The sequence below is a fragment of the Rana temporaria genome, chromosome 13, assembly GCF_905171775.1.
Source record: "Rana temporaria chromosome 13, aRanTem1.1, whole genome shotgun sequence".
Classification (NCBI taxonomy): domain Eukaryota; kingdom Metazoa; phylum Chordata; class Amphibia; order Anura; family Ranidae; genus Rana; species Rana temporaria.
The window spans coordinates 3,336,127-3,358,111 of NC_053501.1; the positions used below are offsets into that span (position 1 = coordinate 3,336,127).

Consider the following 21,985-nt stretch of genomic DNA (forward strand, 5'->3'; position numbering starts at 1 on the left):
TGGATGGAGGCCGCGGATCAGGGGGGGGGGGACATGGATGGGGGGGGGGGCTTGCCATCGGGAGGAGGCATGGATCAGGAGAAAGGCAGCGGATCGGGGGAGGCCGGGGATTCGGGGACAAGCGTGCATTTGGGGGGAGACCGCGCATCAGGTGAAAGGCCGTGCATCGGGGAGGGGCGGATCAAGGGGGGCCATGGATCAGGTGAGAGGCCGTGCATGGAGGGGGCAGATCAAGGAGGGCCATGGATCGGGTGAGAGACCCTGCATTGGGGGGGCGGATCAAGGGGGGCCATGGATCGGTGAGAGGCCGTGCATTGGGGGGGGGGGGCGGATCAAGGGGGGCCATGGATCAGGTGAGAGGCCGTGCATTGGGGGGGCAGATCAAGGAGGGCCATGGATCGGGTGAGAGACCCTGCATTGGGGGGGCGGATCAAGGGGGGCCATGGATCGGTGAGAGGCCGTGCATTGGGGGGGGGGGGGCGGATCAAGGGGGGCCATGGATCAGGTGAGAGGCCGTGCATTGGGGGGGCGGATCAAGGGGGGCCATGGATCGGTGAGAGGCCGTGCACCGGGGCGGATCAAGGGGGGCCATGGATCGGGTGAGAGGCCGTGCATCGGGGGGAGGGGTGGATCAAGGGGGGCCATGGATCGGTGAGAGGTCGTGCATTGGGGGGAGGGGTGGATCAAGGGGGGCCATGGATCGGGTGAGAGGCCGTGCATCGGGGGGGAGGGGTGGATCAAGGGGGGCCATGGATCGGTGAGAGGCCGTGCAAGGAGGGGACAGATCAAGGGGGGCCATGGATCGGTGAGAGGCCGTGCACCGGGGCGGATCAAGGGGGGCCATGGATCGAGTGAGAGGCCGTGCATGGAGGGGGGGCGGATCAAGGGGGGCCATGGATCAGGTGAGAGGTCGTGCATTGGGGGGGGGGAGGCGGATCAAGGGGGGCCATGGATCAGGTGAGAGGCCGTGCATGGAAAGGGGGTGGATCAAGGGGGGCCATGGATCGGGTGAGAGGCCGCGCATGAAGGGGGGGGGGGGGAGTTTGGGGGAGGTCGCACATAAGTGGAGGCCTGTGGGGGGGGGGGGAGGCTGCAGCCACTGCAGGAGATATAAACCCACCTGGAAGACATTTCTTCTGTCACAGCGCTGTATATAATGAAGAAATGGCAGCTACACCTGGATTTGGAGTGCAACATGTTACTATGCAGCCCCCCCCCACTCATCCTCCCCCCGTGACAGTGAGTGAAGGAACCCCCCCCCCCCCCCCACAGCATTGGCTGTGCGGGGATTTAGGTGAACGGATCAGGCCGTTCTCCGGCTATAAACCTTCGCTGCTCCTCTGCGGACCCCAATATTAGAATTGTGGGGTCTCTTCAGTGCTTGATTCTATTGAGTGGCCCAACTTATTACTGGACTTTGGTAAAAACTCGGCTCAGATTGCTTTCTACTGAACCGACTGCTGGTTCAGGGGTTACCGTAATCATCAATTTAGGGACACCTTTCCCCATGTATGGTGCAACTAGGCAGGGTGCCCTCCCCTCCAGAATCCTGATGTCCCCCCTCCAGAACCCCCAATGTCAGAGGGTGTATGTCCTAACCCTCCCCCACCAGAACCCCGATGTCCCCCCCTCCAAAACCCTGATGTCCTCAGTTATATGCAGACAATAGGCTTCTTCACTTAGCAGACTCCGGGACACCCCCTTATTGATGGGGTTCAGGTTCTATTTGGTTTCGAGTCAATTGAAATCAATCCGGCAGAGTGCCCTTTGACCCGTTCTATAGGCCGGTGCGTCCCTCGGAAATTCCGCTCCCTCTGCACACTTCTATTGCCAATAAAGTTTTTCCTCTTGTACAGAGACTGAAAGACTGTCTAGGGACTTGGAAGACAGGAGAGCCCGCCCCTTCCTGGAAGATCCACCATTCACAGAGGCCATTGTACAGAGTCTATGACTGACACGGGATCTCTGAATGGATGGGTGGAGCCATCACCTTGCCCAGCCCCCATTGTGGTGGATCCGCTAGGAAAGGGCGGGAATAGTTGGGTTCTCTCAATGACAACTCCTGACACTCCTGACACACCAGAAGATTGCATGGAGGGGGTGGGGCAGAACAGAAGAACAATTCTACTGAAACAAGAAGAATCAGCACAAGGGACACAAACTGACTGGAAGCGCCAAACTGATGTCCCTTGTGCTGATTTTTCTCTTTATTTTAGTCACGGTTGTATTCTCATCCAAAGTGACAGAAAGACAGAAACCGCTCAGCTTCACTCAGCAAGAGGAATGAGGCCAAATACACGATCAGTACCAGAAAACCGCCAGACAATTCCTGAACCCAACCTCCTCCCACCAGCGCCCAACCTCCTCCCACCAGCGCCCAACCCAACCTCCCACCAGCGCCCAACCCAACCTCCTCCCACCAGCGCCCAACCCAACCTCCTCCCACCAGTGACCAACCTCCTCCCACCAGTGCCCAACCCAACCTTCCACCAGCGCCCAACCCAACCTCCCACCAGCGCCCAACCCAACCTCCCTACCAGCGCCCAACCCAACCTCCCTACCAGCGCCCAACCCAACCTCCCTACCAGCGCCCAACCCAACCTCCCTACCAGCGCCCAACCCAACCTCCCTACCAGCGCCCAACCCAACCTCCCTACCAGCGCCCAACCCAACCTCCCACCAGCGCCCAACCCAACCTCCCTACCAGCGCCCAACCCAACCTCCTACCAGCGCCCAACCTCCTCCTACCAGCGCCCAACCTCCTCCTACCAGCGCCCAACCCAACCTCCCACCAGCGCCCAACCTCCTCCTACCAGCGCCCAACCCAACCTCCCACCAGCGCCCAACCTCCTCCTACCAGCGCCCAACCTCCCACCAGGGCCCAACCTCCCACCAGGGCCCAACCCAACCTCCTCCCACCTGGGCCCAACCCAACCTCCTCCCACCTGGGCCCAACCCAACCTCCTCCCACCAGGGCCCAACCCAACCTCCTCCCACCAGGGCCCAACCCAACCTCCTCCCACCTGGGCCCAACCCAACCTCCTCCCACCTGGGCCCAACCCAACCTCCTCCCACCTGGGCCCAACCCAACCTCCTCCCACCAGGGCCCAACCCAACCTCCTCCCACCAGGGCCCAACCCAACCTCCTCCCACCAGGGCCCAACCCAACCTCCTCCCACCAGGGCCCAACCCAACCTCCTCCCACCAGGGTCCAACCCAACCTCCTCCCACCAGGGCCCAACCCAACCTCCTCCCACCAGCCCCCAACCCAACCTCCTCCCACCAGCGCCCAAACTCCTACCTTTCACTGTTTTTCTTGCTGCTGGTAGAGCTGCTGGTAGATCCAGCACGATTCCGGCTACTTTTGGCATCACCAGTGCTTTCTCTTCGGCCTCCAGATGAAACGCGTTCAGTAGAGTTCGTTCTTTTAACATTACTAAAAGAAGGCAATAGACTGAAATCACAGAGGGACGAGGGCAGCAGTACTATATACAGTATAAACAGTGCTAGCTATATGCAGTAATATTATATATAAATATATATACACACATACACACACACACACACACACTGTGTATATATATATATATATATATATATATATACACACACACACACACACACATACACAGTGCTATCTATATACATATAGGTGCAAATTTGTATTTTATATAGATGATTATGCACAGAGCAAAACATTATTTAATTTTGATGATTACGGCGAGTGACACCCCGAAATTCTGTATCTCAGAAAATTTGAATATTACACAAGACCAATAAAAAGTGGTCCAACCCGGCAGTCCAGCCAACACCCGGCAGTCCAACCCTACAGTCCATCTAACACCCAGCAGTCCAACCCTACAGTCCATCTAAAACCCGGCAGTCCATCTAAAACCCGGCAGTCCAACCCTACAGTCCATCTAACACCCTACAGTCCATCTAACACCCGAAAGCCAACCCTACAGTCCATCTAACAAGCGACAGTCCAACCCGACAGTCCATCTAACATCCTGAAAGTCCAACCCGACAGTCCATCCAACCCTGCAGTCCATCCAACACCCGGCAGTCCAACCCTACAGTCCATCCAACACCCGGCAGTCCAACCCTACAGTCCATCCAACACCCGGCAGCCCAACCCTACACCCGACAGTCCATCTAACACCCTACAGTCCATCTAACACCCTACAGTCCATCTAACACCCTACAGTCCAGCCCTACAGTCCATCCAATGCCCTACAGTCCATCCAACGCCCTACAGTCCATCCAACATGGTTTCCTATGGGTCATGTTCACATCTGTGGAAAGAAAAAAGTTTTGGAAAGGGCCAAGGACTTTTCAGATTTTTGGTTCCATAAACTTCAATGAATCAAAAACATGTATTAAAAAATGCCCCCGGAATATACAACCTGCAACCTATATAGGTGTGACCGGCCTCAGAGGATGAACATCAGTAAAGAGTCACAATCATGGAAAGGAAAGTAATGAAAAGCATTTACCTGGATGTGGCTTTAGTTATTTTACATGTATTCACGAGACGCACAGACTTGCTAGAGCCAGAATGATGCAGGAAAGAAGCAAAGTGTAAATGAGTGCAAAAACAGATCAGCAGACAGATCAGCAGACAGATCAGCAGACAACGAGACAGGAGGACATACAGAGCTATCCCAACATTACAAGAGATCTACAGAAGAACACAAAGACCACTGAAGACAAGAGCTATAAATATATAACAAAACAACATTTTTAAAAAGTTCTGAAAAAAAATTTTAGACAGTAAATAGGCAAAACTGGACTCCTCCACCCATTACTCCCGCCCACGAGGAAGTCGGAAGAGCCTCTTGTAACCCCCTAAATGCTGAACTACCATACCACAACCTCATGCACTGAGTGCTTGCAGTATGGTCCCATGTTCAGCAGACAATAGTGCCCCCCGATCAAACAGTGACAGTGGATAGAATACCTACATAGAAACAAAGCATCACAGCCCCAGCACGTCTACGCCCCCCAGCGTGCCTATGTCCCCCTAACACCCCTACGTCCCCCAGCACGCCACGCCCCGGGCATGCCATGGGCGCGTCTACGTCCCCCAACACGCTTACGCCCTCAGCCGCCGCCTTTCCAGTGAAAAAATCACCTGGGATGCCGACATCTTGGGATCCCTGGACATGAAGTGTCCTGATATTAAAAGTCCCCTGATGAAGTCACATGTTGACGATACGCGTCGGGATTGGAGGGCTTGACACACTCCAGCATCCGACCACTGGATATACGAGTTCGCCACTCGTCGGATTGATGCAGCAATTCCGATTTTAAATGTGAGTTTTTAAGTGTTTTTAAAATAAACTTTTCACGTCTGACTGGGCTACGCTGTGGTTGTTTATTCCACTTCCCCCCATGTATGACTGCCACATCTGAGTGTCTGGACTGAGCCACAGATAGAGGGGAAGTGTTGGAGGCACAGATTTATTGCGAGTCCGCACTCGTGGAGGAAGGTCTTTTATGTTATATTGTTCATGTGAGTGCATTACTACCTGGGCATTCCTGACTGAGCGACCATGGATCAGGACCCCACGTTGTTTAGTTATTTTGCCTTGGGGCTTCCCCTCAAAATTCATACCAGACCGAAAAGTCTGGTATGGTCTGGGGGGGGACACCACATTTTAAAAAAATTTTCATTTTTGCATGGGGTTCTCTTTCAGGATCCATACCAGACTCAAAGGGCCTGGTTGGATCTGGGGGGCCCCCATGCATGGTGTGGGATTCCTTTTCAAGATCCTCAGAGCACAAGCTGTATGCCACAAGACAGGTCAGTTCCTTCAAAATCAATGAGCTGAAAGTTGGATCAGTTAAGACGGCTCTCATAGGGAACCATTGATTTTGACATGCCATAAACAAGGACAAGGAGAAACAGGAGCAATGCTGAGACAATGTACAGCACACATTAATGTTGGTAGCAGAATTCTTAATGTGGAATGGATGTTCTTTGCTACAGAACATCATTTTTATCAAGCAGTTATGGGTAAAGATCAGCCTCGGAGATGAGAGAGCGGCCATGGATCAGAATCCCCAGCCTCTGAAATGACAGAGCGGCCATGGATCAGGACCCCCAGCCTTGGAGATGACAGAGCGGCCATGGATCAGAATCCCCAGCCTCTGAATTAAAAAAGAGCGGCCATGGATCATGACCTCCAGCCTCGGAGATGACAGAGCGGCCATGGATCATGACCTCCAGCCTCGGAGATGACAGAGCGGCCATGGATCAGGACCCCAAGCCTCGGAGATGACAGAGCGGCCATGGATCAGAATCCCCAGCCTCGGTGATGACAGAGCGCCAATGGATCAGGACCCCAAGCCTCGGAGATGACAGAGCGGCCATGGATCAGGACCTCCAGCCTCGGAGATGACAGAGTGGCCATGGATCAGGACCTCCAGCCTCGGAGATGATTGAGCGACCATGGATCAGGACCTCCAGCCTCAGACACTTACCTTTTGGATGTTAGTGGAACGATGTCTTTCCGGGTCCCCGAAGGAGAAGGGAGAGAGCCAGTAGGTTTCTTTGGTAAGATGGTCTCGCTGTTTACGGCGTTCCTCATTGTCAGTCCCTGGACCAATGGGCGAGCTGTAGAATCAAAGAAATATATCAAATGCTCCGTCTGCCTCTAGTGTCAGAATGACAAGCATGCGGTTAGCCGCCATCACATGATAACAATATTAGGGTTGCACTGATTAGGACCGAGAACAGATTTTTTTTATGTCATGTGACAAAGGCACTAATATGCAGCACTGATGGGGCGTGTCAGTTGTTTATTTTTATATTTTTTTACAATTAATATTTTTTCTGTTATTTTTCTTTTTCTGTTTTCTTTTTGGCGGGGAAATCTCCTCTTTGAGACATGGAAAGGGAGTGATTCCCCAGTCCCTTTCTCTGCAGTCTCAGCTGCACTGAGGATGAATGGACAGGTGACAGAGGCTCCTCCCCATTCATAACCTGAAGAAGAGAAAACTGGTTACAATGCTCTGTTATGATTGGACAGTCAATGATCATAGACTCTGTGCATTTAGAAAAGGAAGGAGATGATAAATTACAGATATACCAGCCCCTTCCTCCACTCTCCATCCTGACAGATCCAGGACAGGGGGAGGGGACTGGAGGACACAGGGAGCCGGAAAGGGAAGACACCGGGAGCCGGAAGATGCAGAGAGCCGGAGGACACCGGGAGACCGAAGGAGCACACAGAGAAGGACACCGAGAGCCAGAGGAGGATGACGTGGAGAGCCGGAGGAAGACACCGGGGTGACTGGAAAAGGACAACGTGGAGCCGGAGAAGGACGACGCAGAGAGCCGGAGAAGCACACAGAGGAGGACACCGAGAGCCGGAGCACGGCAACGTGGAGAGCTGGAGGAAGATACCAGGAGACTGGTGAAGGACAACGTGGAGAGCCGGAGGAGGACACGGGGAGCAGAAGGAGCACACAGAGGAGGACAACGTGGAGAGCCAGAGGAGGACACGGGGAGCAGGAGGAGCACACAGAGGAGGACAACGTGGAGAGCCAGAGGAGGACACGGGGAGCAGGAGGAGCACACAGAGGAGGACAACGTGGAGAGCCGAAGGACGACGTGGAGAGCCGGAGGAAGACACCGGGAGACTGGAGAAGGACGACGTGGAGAGCCGGAGGAGCACAGGGAGGAAGACACCGGGAGACAGGAGAAGGACGATGTGGAGAGCCGGAGAAGGACGATGTGGAGAGCCGGAGAAGGACGACGTGGAGAGCCGGAGAAGGACGACGTGGAGAGCCGGAGAAGGACGACGTGGAGAGCCGGAGAAGGACGACGTGGAGAGCCGGAGAAGGACGACGTGGAGAGCCGGAGGAGCACACAGAGGAAGACACCGGGAGACCGGAGAAGGACGACATGGAGAGCCGGAGGAGCACACAGAGGAAGACACCGGGAGACCGGAGAAGGACGACATGGAGAGCCGGAGGAGCACACAGAGGAAGACACCGGGAGACCGGAGAAGGACGACGTGGAGAGCCGCAGAAGGACGACGTGGAGAGCCGGAGAAGGACAACGTGGAGAGCCGGAGGAGCACACAGAGGAAGACACCGGGAGACCGGAGAAGGACGACATGGAGAGCCGGAGGAGCACACAGAGGAAGACACCGGGAGACCGGAGAAGGACGACATGGAGAGCCGGAGGAGCACACAGAGGAAGACACCGGGAGACCGGAGAAGGACGACGTGGAGAGCCGCAGAAGGACGACGTGGAGAGCCGGAGAAGGACAACGTGGAGAGCCGGAGGAGCACACAGAGGAAGACACCGGGAGACCGGAGAAGGACGACGTGGAGACCTGGAGGAGCACACAGAGGAAGACACCGGGAGACCGGAGAAGGACGACGTGGAGAGCCGCAGAAGGACGACGTGGAGAGCCGCAGAAGGACGACGTGGAGAGCCGGAGAATAAAAGTCTTCCGGCAGCGTGCAATGATGTGCGGTCACGACTCTCAGCATTCCCCGGCAGGCTCACAGGAAAAGAAATGAATGAATGACACTGGGAGTCACACAACCCAGATAAGGACCATTGGTTTTGGGAGTGGTGATCCTGCAGGGACAGCACTGGAGATACGGGGAGTACGGCGGCAAAGGCGGGGTTTTTTTATTTGGAGGAGAGATTGATGAAAGAAGAAGCTGGATTTGGGCTTTAAGAAGTAGGAGACGCTTTAATACGGAAGTGCAAAAACCGACATTCTATAATAAAAGCACAAGAAGCAGCAAGGCCGGTCCAAAAATTATTTAGAATTATCCAAAAAGTTAAAAAACTAAAAGTTGAAACATAAAAAACAAAAACACTCTCAGGATTCATGCAATATGGGAGCCGTTCTGTTAGTGCTGCACAACACAAGAAGAATTTATCGATGAAGACGAGTTACCTTTCTGCTTCTCTTTCCCAGCAGAGGGCGCTGTATACAGAACAGAGAACACCTCACATTTCTAGAAGATTGGATTTACAATTCTCATTTCAATTAAAAAGAAGAAAAAAAACTGAATATAAGAGAAAAGTCGGCACCAAGTTACTGCCAGGGTCCCCATTGTAGGGACAGCCCTCACTTCCTGTTCTAGAACAAAAAGGTGACAACAGGGTCAAAGCAAACATAACAACCATAATTCCCCTCCCCCTCTCCATAGCGTGGGCCGATACCTCCCCGCCATACCGTGGCGCGGCCCGATACCTCCCCGCCATACCGTGCCGCGGCCCGATACCTCCCCGCCATTCCGTGCCGCGGCCCGATACCTCCCCGCCATACCGTGCCGCGGGGCGATGCCTCCCCTCCCCACCTTGGCGCGAGACGATGCCTCCCCTCCCCACCTTGGCGCGAGACGATGCCTCCCCTCCCCACCTTGGCGCGAGACGATGCCTCCCCTCCCCACCTTGGCGCGAGACGATGCCTCCCCTCCCCACCTTGGCGCGAGACGATGCCTCCCCTCCCCACCTTGGCGCGAGCCGATACCTCCCCTCCACACCTTGGCGCGAGACGATGCCTCGCCTCCCCTCCCCACCTTGGCACGAGCCGATACCTCCCCTCCCCACCTTTGCGCGAGCCGATACCTCCCCTCCCCAACTTGGCGCGAGCCGATGCCTCGCCTCCCCTCCTTGGCACGAGCCGATACCTCCCCTCCCCACCTTTGCGCGAGCCGATACCTCCCCTCCCCACCTTGGCGCGAGCCGATACCTCCCCTCCCCACCTTGGCGCGAGACGATGCCTCCCCTCCCCACCTTTGCGCAAGCCGATACCTCCCCTCCCCAACTTGGCGCGAGACGATGCCTCGCCTCCCCTCCCCACCTTGGCACGAGCCGATACCTCCCCTCCCCACCTTTGCGCGAGCCGATACCTCCCCTCCCCACCTTGGCGCGAGCCGATACCTCCCCTCCCCACCTTGGCGCGAGCCGATACTCTCCCCTTTAGCCATTATTCATTGGTTGTTTTTATTAATTCAGCCTGTTGGAAGGATTTCCTGTTGGGTAATTTCCTGTGTGAAGGTAATTTGCTGTGAGGTCACTTCCCATGGAGGAAGTGATTGGCTGTTGGAGTCATCACTGAGAGTAGGAGGGGGTTACATTGGCCCGGAGTAAGAGGGGTTACATTGGCCCGGAGTAAGAGGGGTTACATTGGCCCGGAGTAAGAGGGGTTACATTGGCCCGGAGTAAGAGGGGTTACATTGGCCGGGAGTAAGAGGGGGTTACATTGGCCGGGAGTAGGAGGGGGTTACATTGGCCGGGAGTAGGAGGGGGTTACATTGGCCGGGAGTAGGAGGGGGTTACATTGGCCGGGAGTAGGAGGGGTTACATTGGCTGGGAGTGGGAGGGGGTTACATTGGCCGGGAGTAGGAGGGGGTTACATTGGCCGGGAGTAGGAGGGGGTTACATTGGCCGGGAGTAGGAGGGGTTACATTGGCCGGGAGTAGGAGGGGGTTACGTTGGCTGGGAGTAGGAGGGGTTACATTGGCTGGGAGTAGGAGGGGTTACATTGGCTGGGAGTAGGAGGGGGTTACGTTGGCTGGGAGTAGGAGGGGTTACATTGGCTGGGAGTAGGAGGGGTTACATTGGCTGGGAGTAGGAGGGGTTACATTGGCCGGGAGTAGGAGGGGGTTACATTGGCCGGGAGTAGGAGGGGGTTACATTGGCCGGGAGTAGGAGGGGGGTTACATTGGCCGGGAGTAGGAGGGGGTTACATTGGCCGGGAGTAGGAGGGGGTTACATTGGCCGGGAGTAGGAGGGGGTTACATTGGCCGGGAGTAGGAGGGGGTTACATTGGCGGGAGTAGGAGGGGGTTACATTGGCCGGGAGTAGGAGGGGTTACATTGGCCGGGAGTAGGAGGGGGTTACATTGGCCGGGAGTAGGAGGGGTTACGTTGGCTGGGAGTAGGAGGGGTTACATTGGCTGCGAGTAGGAGGGGTTACATTGGCTGCGAGTAGGAGGGGTTACATTGGCTGGGAGTAGGAGGGGGTTACATTGGCTGGGAGTAGGAGGGGGTTACATTGGCTGGGAGTAGGAGGGGGTTACATTGGCTGGGAGTAGGAGGGGGTTATATAGCTGGGAGTAGGAGGGGTTATATAGCTGGGAGTGGGAGGGGTTATATAGCTGGGAGTGGGAGGAGTTAAATAGTCTGATGTCCCTGCAGCCTTCTCAGTGTCCAATCACCTGGAAGTAGCTGCATATAACCCGATAGCAATAATTAAAAGTCCAGGACCCCGTCATGTAAAAATACACAGGCGGGGGCTGGGCTACACCTGGTGACCACAATGGATACACAGTGACACCAACGCACCTTTGGTGGGTCCCTTCCGGGTCTGTAGTGCCTGCTGCTCCTCCGACGCGTTCAGCCTCCTCACTACATCAGCCAAGGCCGACTTCAACAGCTGGATCTCGTCCTCCTGGATCTGCACCCGCTGCTCCAGGGACGCAACGCGCTCCGTCACCTCCATGCTGCTGGACGCCGAGGCGCTGTCATCTGAAACGACATAAAGAAAAGCACAATTCAGGACAGAGTCAGGCAATGCGTCCCCCGAATGTGGTGCAGCCAATCAACTTCTAACTTGATAATAAATCCTGGAAGCCGATTGGCTCCCACACAGCTGCACCACATTCTACACTCTCCAGTAAATCCCGCCCCTCCGTGTTTTCACCATTTCCACACAAATCACCCGAATATTCTGCGTCTCCTCCATGTTATTGGGACGGAATTCTCCTCTGGACAACCGTCTTCCTGAACGATCCCTAGCAACGGCTCCGAGTTATGACACATACTGGAAGACCCGCCCACCTCTCCTGAAAATACCGACCAACCAGAAAACGTCAACTGTCCTCAAAAAATGTATTGGAGTGGATTTACAACGCGTTTCGTCTCTGACGTCATACACGAGAGGTGATGGGTCACCGGCGGAGTTTAGAAGGATTGTATTGGAGGAAAGGAGACACAGGGACGGGACGCATTCTTCACACATGGGACTTTATTCTGATTGGTGGATGAAGAGGCGCTCGTTTTATTTGGTGACGATCATTGGCAGAACATTTTCTAGGTGCCGATTGTCTATATCTTCCTGCCGGGGGGCCCCTGGGCCTCGTTTTTACCGCGGAAGGGATTTTTTGTCCTGGTGATATTTTGGGAATATATGAAAATACTCGGCGCCTGGCTGTCAATCTGTTCTAATGGTCACTGACCCGGCACAAGAAACCCGGAGCTGCGACTTCTGCCCGACTTTCTACATTTTTGTCTTCATGACGATTTCCAGCCAAACGGTGACCAGAAAAGCCCCCCTCCCCCGTGTTTTCTGCGTCTCCCTATGAGGATCATACGAGGAGTTCAGTCAGAATCGCACAATGGAAATAGAAACTGCGTCATAGAAGGGCTCCGGACACACGTATGATCCTCATAGGGAGACGCAGAAAACACGGGGGAGGGGGGCTTTTCTGGTCACCGTTTGGCTGGAAATCGTCATGAAGACAAAAATGTAGAAAGTCGGGCAGAAGTCGCAGCTCCGGGTTTCTTGTGCCGGGTCAGTGACCATTAGAACAGATTGACAGCCAGGCGCCGAGTATTTTCATATATTCCCAAAATATCACCAGGACAAAAAATCCCTTCAGCGGTAAAAACGAGGCCCAGGGGCCCCCCGGCAGGAAGATATAGACAATCGGCACCTAGAAAATGTTCTGCCAATGATCGTCGCCAAATAAAACGAGCGCCTCTTCATCCACCAATCAGAATAAAGTCCCATGTGTGAAGAACGCGTCCCGTCCCTGTGTCTCCTTTCCTCCAATACAATCCTTCTAAACCCCGCCGGTGACCCCACACACCGATCACCTCCGACCTCTACGAGGGTCATCCACACACCAATCACCTCCGACCTCTACGAGGGTCATCTATACACCGATCACCTCCAACCTCTACGAGGATCAGCTATACACCAATTAGAAAGCGCAGCGTGCGTCGCACATGCGCAGTAGGGAACCTGAAGTGAAGACGAAAAGGCTTCACTGCCGGATTCCCTCAGCACGAATGGTGGTGGCCGATCCGAAGATCGGCGGTGGTCTCGACATGGTGGACTCCCTGGACAGGTAAGTGCCCTAAAAGTCAGCAGCTCCAGGATTTGTACCGGATTTGTAGCTGCCGATTTCATTTTTACCCCCCCCCCCCCCCCTCGTTTTCCTTCCACTTCACATAAAATCCCAATAAAATACATTTTTGGTTGTCACATGACAAAATGTGTGAAATTTCAAGGGGTATGAATACTTTTTCCAAGCACTGTATATACAGGATCCATTCCATCATATGTTCTTTGCGGGAGAGGAAATGTAAAAAAATAAAACAAAACACATACAAGATCAAGGTGTGCAAGGTCAAGATCAAGATCAGGAGCAAAGGTCAAGGTCAGTATATTGTGGTTCCAGGTGTCAGTTGGGGGGGTCGGTGTTTATTAGGGGGGCCACATTCCAGGCACAAAACACCGACTAATATACATACAGTATGTGAGATCGCAGGAGAAAATATAATCACAAGAAATAGAAACGCTACATTTAAAAATTATTTTTATTTTTTTACTATTTTGAAACAAATTTTTAAATAAAAAAATAAAAATAAGAAAAAGATGATCTCAGCGGATTCACCAACTCGGGTCAAAGTTGCAAAATTGTGTCAAACGGCCAAAATGTGAGAAGAAAAAAAAAAGAAAACTTTCCCCGCTGAGCGACTCCTAAAACAAAGTTCATCAACCTGTCCGGGGTCAGAGATCAGCTACTGGGAAGTTCCAAAGTTCACTGCGTCCAACCCGATCGTTCATCATTCTCACCGCATTCAGAACGAGGAGGATTCCGCCCCTCACATGGCTCCTCCCTCGCTCCTCACATGGCTCCTCGCTCGCCCCTCACATGGCTCCTCGCTCGCCTCTCCCCCCTCATGCTTCTTGCTCGCCCCTCACATGGCTCCTCGCTCACCTCTCCCCTCTCACGCTTCTTGCTCGCCCCTTACATGGCTCCTCGCTCGCTCGCCCCTCACATGGCTCCTCCCTCGCTCCTCGCTCGCCCCTCACATGGCTCCTCGCTCGCCTCTCCCCCCTCACGCTTCTTGCTCGCCCCTCACATCGCTCCTCGCTCGCCTCTCCCCCCTCACGCTTCTTGCTCGCCCCTCACATCGCTCCTCGCTCGCCTCTCCCCCCTCACGCTTCTTGCTCGCCCCTCACATCGCTCCTCGCTCGCCTCTCCCCCCTCACGCTTCTTGCTCGCCCCTCACATCGCTCCTTGCTCGCCTCTTCCCCCTCATGTTTCTTACTCGCCCTTCACGTGGCTCCTCGCTCACATCGCTCCTCGCTCGCCTCTCCCCCCTCATGTTCCTCACTCGCCCCTCACATCGTTCCTCACTCGCCCCTCACATTGCTCCTCGCTCGCCTCTCCCCCCTCATGTTCCTCACTCGCCCCTCGCTCACCCCTCACATCGTTCCTCACTCGCCCCTCACATCGCTCCTTGCTCGCCTCTTCCCCCTCACGCTTCTTGCTCGCCCTTCACATGGCTCCTCGCTCGCCCCTCACATGGCTCCTCGCTCGCCTCTCCCCTCTCACGCTTCTTGCTCGCCCCTCACATGGCTCCTCGCTCGCCTCTCCCCCCTCACGCTTCTTGCTCGCCCCTCACATGGCTCCTCGCTCGCCTCTGCCACGTTCTCCCCTCACCCTCCTGGCTGTGCCCGGGGATTGGCTCCGAGAACACCAATGTCGGGACACCTTTTTATAATACAATCAGTTGAAGACCGGGGGATCGACTTCTTGTAGTCCTCTGCAGCAGAGCTGGAGTGCAGAAGAAGCAGCACAAGGAGCCAATCGTGTGCTCAGAAGGGACATTCCTGATAGGAGCAGAGAGAGGAGCTCATCAATCTGCTGTCACCCAACCCATAAAATGGATCCCGGACCGTAAAAAGGAGATCTTCACCTTCCGATCATTTCTATATCCTGCAGCGAACTCTGCCCATCCCCCGAGAATGAATGAAGATCGGAGTCTTCCTATGTACGATCGTTGGCCCTAACCTCTGCCCATCCCTGAGAATGAATGAAGATCGGAGTCTTCTCACGTACGATCGTTGGCCCTAACCTCTGCCCATCCCCCGAGAATGAATAAAGATCGGAGTCTTCCCAGGCAGGGATCAGAACGCGCTGCACTATCTATAGGTCGGAGGAATTTGGCTTCCATTTTTAGAGAGTGGAAAATCTGCGACCTTTCTGCATACAGAGGAAGCGTCGCCCAGCGGCGGGCTGGATTGTGGAGCCGATGATGTCATTGCTGAGCTCTTCAGCCCCCTCATTGGATGACCACCAACCCCGAGGAGGAAGAATTTACTATCTTCAGTGGAAAATCTGAATACTAAATAAGTCAGATTAGAGATTTTGTATCCAGAAGTTTCCGAAGACTCGTGTACAGAACTTCCACCCCTAAATCTGCTCCCGCCTGTCTCCATGGTTCTAAATATGCTTGCGCATTGCTCTTCCGCGCGTGTCTCCATGGTCTAAATGTGCTTGTGCGTTTCTCCGTGGCTCTCCCGTGTATCTCCATGGTTCTCCATGGTCTAAATGTGCTTGAGCATTGCTCTCCTGCGCGTGTCTCCATGGCTCTCCCGCCTGTCTCCATGTTCTAAATGTGCTCCCGCATGTCCCTGTGGCTCTCCCGCGTGTCCCCGTGGCTCTCCCGCGTGTCCCCGTGTTCTAAATGTGCTCCTGCATGTCCCTGTGGCTCTCCCGCGTGTCTCCATGTTCTAAATGTGCTCCCGCGTGTCCCCGTGTTCTAAATGTGCTCCCGCATGTCCCTGTGGCTCTCCCGCCTGTCTCCATGTTCTAAATGTGCTCCCGCATGTCCCTGTGGCTCTCCCGCGTGTCCCTGTGGCTCTCCCGCGTGTCTCCATGTTCTAAATGTGCTCCCGCGTATCTCCATGGCTCTCCCGCGCGTCCCCGTGGCTCTCCCGCGCGTCCCCGTGCACACATGGACTGTCATGAACTGTTTTTGGCTGTAACAAAACCCTCAAAACTAGGAGGGTTCTGAGAGGAATTTTTTCCATCTGTAAAAATGCTCTTACATCACAAAAACGCAGATAAACACTCAAAAACGCGACTCGCCTGCTTTTTTTAAAGCATTGACATTTTTTTTTAACTAAAACGCCAAACGCGGAAAAACGTTAAAAATATCGCTGCAAAGCTACCGCCATTTTTAGAACGTCCAGCGTGAAGGGCCACAGAAAGTACTGAAGAGCGTTTACAAATCGGGAATCTACCTTCACTTCTCGGAGTTCTGAGGAGAAAGGTGCAACGTTCTGCAGACTTGGATAGAAGCTGCGCCTGCAGGACGACTATCGCAAAGAAAGAGAAATGCAAACGGGCAGAGCCGGGATCATCCCGGAAAGATCCATTTTCAAACTCTCTTTTATTGACAGAAAATTCTTCTACGGAAAACTCAGATCCAGAGGAAGTTCCGTCTATTACTACACATGACAATGGATAGCAAAAAGAAACCAACGCGTTTCAGGGGCTCAACACTCCTTTTCATCAAGAAAAATAAAATTCTCAGGTCACCAGTCATTTTTTGAGGAAGGAGTGCTGAGCCCCTGAAACGCGTTGGCTTGTCCTCTCATTGCACTCTTTAGGGCAAGGCTCGACAAATCCCGGTCGCCAGGTCGCCATGGCGACTAGAAATAGGGTCCTGGCGACTTGGCTTGGAAGGAGGGGCAAAAAAAAAAAAAAAAAAGGTTTTTTTTGTGAGCTGGCGCCATCTGGTGGTGAGCCATTGGTATTAGAAGTTATTACCACCAGATGTGTGAGCTGGCGCCATCTGGTGGTGGCCGTTGGTATTAGAAGTTAAACAGCAATTCTAATGTAATTTTTCACTATTTTCACTGCCATCGTCTTCCCTCTAATTAGAACCCCAAAACATTATATATATTTTTTATCCTAACACCCTAGAGAATAAAATGGCGGTCGTTGCAATACTTTCTGTCATGCCGTATTTGCGCAGCGGTCTTACAAGCGCACTTTTTTGGGAAAAAAATACACTTTTTTTTAATTAAAAAATAAGACAACAGTAAAGTTATCCCAATTTTTTTTAATATTATGAAAGATAATGTTACGCCGAGTAAATTCATACCCAACATGTCACGCTTCAAAATTACGCCCGCTCGTGGAATGGCGACAAACTTTTACCCTTTAAAATCTCCATAGGCGACGTTTAAAAAAATTCTACAGGTTGCATGTTTTGAGTTACAGAGGAGGTCTAGTGCTAGAATTATTGCTCTCGCTCTACCGATCGCGGCAATACCTCACATGTGTGGTTTGAACGCCGTTTACATATGCGGGCGCTGCTCACGTATGTGTTCGCTTCTGCGCGCAAACTCGTCGGGACGGGGCGCGTTTTCTGGCTCCTAACTTTTTTAGCTGGCTCCTAGATTCCAAGCAAATTTGTCAAACCCTGCTTTAGGGGACCCCTCCTCTCCCATAGGGACCCCCTCTAATATAGTGCTGCCTCTAAAATCCAGATCCAAAAACCTCATCCCCCCTGTTTTTAGGTCCAGCCCCCCAACCAACCAACCCACCATTTAAAGGAACATGTCCTATTTATGAAATCAGAAAAGACTCCGAGAACGTTCAGTGTCACTAGTGATGTCTGAGATTTATGTATTCCCGACATGTCCCCAAATTACCCCCCCTCTACCATACTCCCGGCATGTCTCCAGACCACCCCCCCCATCATACTCCCGCTGTGTCTCTGGATTGAGTCCTCCCGGCGGCCCCCTCCCCTGTACTCCCAGCAGACCTGCACTGAGTCACAGAGCTGTACATAAAACGCGTCGATATCAGAGAGGAGCACATGTGGGATTTATCAGAGTCGCCACAAGCCGAGCTGAAGCCAAGTCTATGCCAAACCAGAGCCGAGGGAGACGAAGGAACCAATCCATGACGTTCCCGGTTAGTTTTCCTCGGACGAGCTCATCAATAATAATGGAGAGCAATCCATTGGTGGAATCAATACACATAACCTAGAATGAGATTCTCATCATCCGGCTCAATTACGGGAAATCCTGACAACCTACAATAAGGATACAAATGCTGAACCCCCCCTTCCCCCTCTACCGTACTCCCGGCATGTCCCCAGACCACCCCCCTCTACCGTACTCCCAGCATGTCCCCAGACTACCCCCCCTCTACCGTACTCCCGGCATGTCCCCAGACTACCCCCCTCTACCGTACTTCCAGCATGTCCCCAGACCACCCCCCTCTACCGTACTCCCAGCATGTCCCCAGACTACCCCCCCTCTACCGTACTCCCAGCATGTCCCCAGACCACCCCCCTCTACCGTACTCCCAGCATGTCCCCAGACCACCCCCCTCTACCGTATTCCCGGCATGTCCCCAGACCACCCCCCTCTACCGTACTCCCAGCATGTCCCCAGACTACCCTCCCCCTACCGTACTCCCGGCATGTCCCCAGACCACCCCCCTCTACCGTACTCCCGGCATGTCCCCAGACTACCCCCCTCTACCGTACTCCCGGCATGTCCCCAGACCACCCCCCCTCTACCGTACTTCCAGCATGTCACCAGACCACCCCCCCTCTACCGTACTCCCGGCATGTCCCCAGACCACCCCCCTCTACCGTACTCCCGGCATGTCCCCAGACCACGCCCCTCTACCGTACTCCCAGCATGTCCCCAGACCACGCCCCTCTACCGTACTCCCGGCATGTCCCCAGACCACCCCCCTCTACCGTACTCCCAGCATGTCCCCAGACCACCCCCCCCTCTACCGTACTCCCGGCATGTCCCCAGACCACCCCTCCTCTACCGTACTCCCAGCATGTCCCCAGACCACACCCCCTCTACCGTACCCCCGGCATGTCCCCAGACCACCCCTCCTCTACCGTACTCCCAGCATGTCCCCAGACCACCCCCCTCTCTACCGTACTCCCGGCATGTCCCCAGACCACCCCCCTCTACCGTACTCCCGGCATTTCCCCAGACTACCCTCCCCCTACCGTACTCCCAGCATGTCCCCAGACTACCCTCCTCTCTACCGTACTCCCAGCATGTCCCCAGACTACCCCCCTCTCTACCGTACTCCCAGCATGTCCCCAGACTACCCTCCCCCTACCGTACTCCCAGCATGTCCCCAGACCACCCCCCTCTACCGTACTCCCGGCATGTCCCCAGACCACCCCCCTCTACCGTACTCCCAGCATGTCCCCAGACCACCCCCCTCTACCGTACTCCCGGCATGTCCCCAGACCACCCCCCTCTACCGTACTCCCGGCATGTCCCCAGACCACCCCCCTCTACCGTACTCCCGGCATGTCCCCAGACCACCCCCCTCTACCGTACTCCCGGCATGTCCCCAGACCACCCCCCTCTACCGTACTCCCAGCATGTCCCCAGACCACGCCCCTCTACCGTACTCCCAGCATGTCCCCAGACCACCCCCCTCTACCGTACTCCCGGCATGTCCCCAGACCACCCCCCTCTACCGTACTCCCAGCATGTCCCCAGACCACACCCCCTCTACCGTACCCCCGGCATGTCCCCAGACCACCCCTCCTCTACCGTACTCCCAGCATGTCCCCAGACCACCCCCCTCTCTACCGTACTCCCGGCATGTCCCCAGACCACCCCCCTCTACCGTACTCCCGGCATTTCCCCAGACCACCCCCCTCTACCGTACTCCCAGCATGTCCCCAGACTACCCCCCTCTCTACCGTACTCCCAGCATGTCCCCAGACTACCCTCCCCCTACCGTACTCCCAGCATGTCCCCAGACCACCCCCCTCTACCGTACTCCCGGCATGTCCCCAGACCACCCCCCTCTACCGTACTCCCAGCATGTCCCCAGACCACCCCCCTCTACCGTACTCCCGGCATGTCCCCAGACCACCCCCCTCTACCGTACTCCCGGCATGTCCCCAGACCACCCCCCTCTACCGTACTCCCAGCATGTCCCCAGACCACGCCCCTCTACCGTACTCCCAGCATGTCCCCAGACCACCCCCCTCTACCGTACTCCCGGCATGTCCCCAGACCACCCCCCTCTACCGTACTCCCAGCATGTCCCCAGACCACGCCCCTCTACCGTACTCCCAGCATGTCCCCAGACCACCCCCCTCTACCGTACTCCCAGCATGTCCCCAGACCACTCCCCTCTACCGTACTCCCGAGACCACCCCCCTCTACCGTACTCCCAGCATGTCCCCAGACCACCCCCCTCTACCGTACTCCCAGCATGTCCCCAGACCACCCCCCCTCTACCGTACTCCCGGCATGTCCCCAGACTACCGCCCCTCTACCGTACTCCCGGCATGTCCCCAGACTACCGCCCCTCTACCGTACTCCCAGCATGTCCCCAGACTACCCCCCTCTCTACCGTACTCCCGGCATGTCCCCAGACCACCCCCCTCTACCGTACTCCCGGCATGTCCCCAGACCACCCCCCTCTACCGTACTCCCAGCATGTCCCCAGACTACCCTCCCCCTACCGTACTCCCAGCATGTCCCCAGACCACCCCCCTCTACCGTACTCCCAGCATGTCCCCAGACCACCCCCCTCTACCGTACTCCCGGCATGTCCCCAGACCACCCCCCTCTACCGTACTCCCGGCATGTCCCCAGACCACCCCCCTCTACCGTACTCCCGGCATGTCCCCAGACTACCCTCCCCCTACCGTACTCCCGGCATGTCCCCAGACCACCCCCCTCTACCGTACTCCCGGCATGTCCCCAGACCACCCCCCTCTACCGTACTCCCGGCATGTCCCCAGACCACCCCCCTCCACCGTACTCCCGGCATGTCCCCAGACCACCCCCCTCTACTGTACTCCCGGCATGTCCCCAGACATTATATATATACACAATGTATTCTGTGATGGTTGTAGAAGACTCTCTATGCAGCTCATAGTGAAGACAATGAAGATGCATTGATTGACCTCCTGATGGCGCTCTCCATAAGGAATGGGAAATATTATCCACTCAGGAGAGGTCATTAGGAAATGGCTCTGGTGTTTCTGCATCCCTTTGCTGATTGGTCAATGTTTATAGTGAAGGGTGATTAATGCTCCTCTGCTAAAAGCATTGCGCGGATCTATGCGGCCGTTCATCCCGCCATGACATCATTCCACCGCATCTTCCTAATTGCTCTCCATTAGTCTGATACAGGAAATGAGAAATCCATCAAAAAATCTCAGAAATAAATTAAATGGCCAGCGGAAGGTCTAACCCTGCCCCCCGAAGGTGGGACTCCCATTGGACCGCGCCCAGACAGACAGGCGGGGGGGGGGTAGACTCCCATTGGACCGCGCCCAGACAGGAGCGAGGGACTCCCATTGGACCGCGCCCAGACAGGCGCGAGGGACTCCCATTGGACCGCGCTCAGACAGGCGCGAGGGACTCCCATTGGACCGCGCCCAGACAGGCGCGAGGGACTCCCATTGGACCGCGCCCAGACAGGCGGGGGGGGGGGGACTCCCAATGGACCGCGCCCAGACAGGCGCAGGGGACTCCCAGTGAACCGCACCCAGACAGGGGCGGGGGGGGGGGCTCCAATTGGACCGTGCCCAGACAGGTGGGGGGGGGGGGACTCCCATTGGACAGCGCAGAGACAGGCGGGAGGGACTTATTGGACAGCGCAGAGACAGGCGGGAGGGACTCCCATTGGACAGTGCGGGAGGGACTGCCATTGGACAGCGCAGAGACAGGCGGGAGGGACTCCCATTGGACAGTGCAGAGACAGGCGGGAGGGACTCCCATTGGACAGTGCAGAGACAGGCGGGAGGGACTCCCATTGGACAGCGCAGAGACAGTGCGGGAGGGACTCCCATTGGACAGCGCAGAGACAGGCGGGAGGGACTCCCATTGGACAGCGCAGAGACAGGCGGGAGGGACTCCCATTGGACAGCGCAGAGACAGGCGGGAGGGACTCCCATT

General features: G+C 55.3%; 1 protein-coding gene across 3 annotated transcripts in view; it reads right to left on the reverse strand.

Moving 5' to 3' along the window:
- The window catches only part of EML1 (EMAP like 1), a 54,233-nt gene extending 42,728 nt beyond the window's left edge, over nt 1–11,505 (reverse strand). The window contains exons 1-5 of one of the 3 annotated variants that reach the window (XM_040333017.1): nt 11,326–11,505; nt 8,928–8,957; nt 6,487–6,619; nt 4,497–4,547; nt 3,302–3,436 (exon numbers count right to left, since the gene is read on the reverse strand). In XM_040333017.1, the coding sequence (XP_040188951.1) occupies nt 3,302–3,436; nt 4,497–4,547; nt 6,487–6,619; nt 8,928–8,957; nt 11,326–11,482 (506 nt within the window). In that variant the 5' untranslated portion in view covers nt 11,483–11,505. The remainder of the gene's footprint in view (nt 1–3,301; nt 3,437–4,496; nt 4,548–6,486; nt 6,620–8,927; nt 8,958–11,325) is intronic. The other 2 variants (XM_040333018.1, XM_040333019.1) reach the window with 2 other exon arrangements.
- Between the last annotated feature and the right edge of the window lie 10,480 nt (nt 11,506–21,985).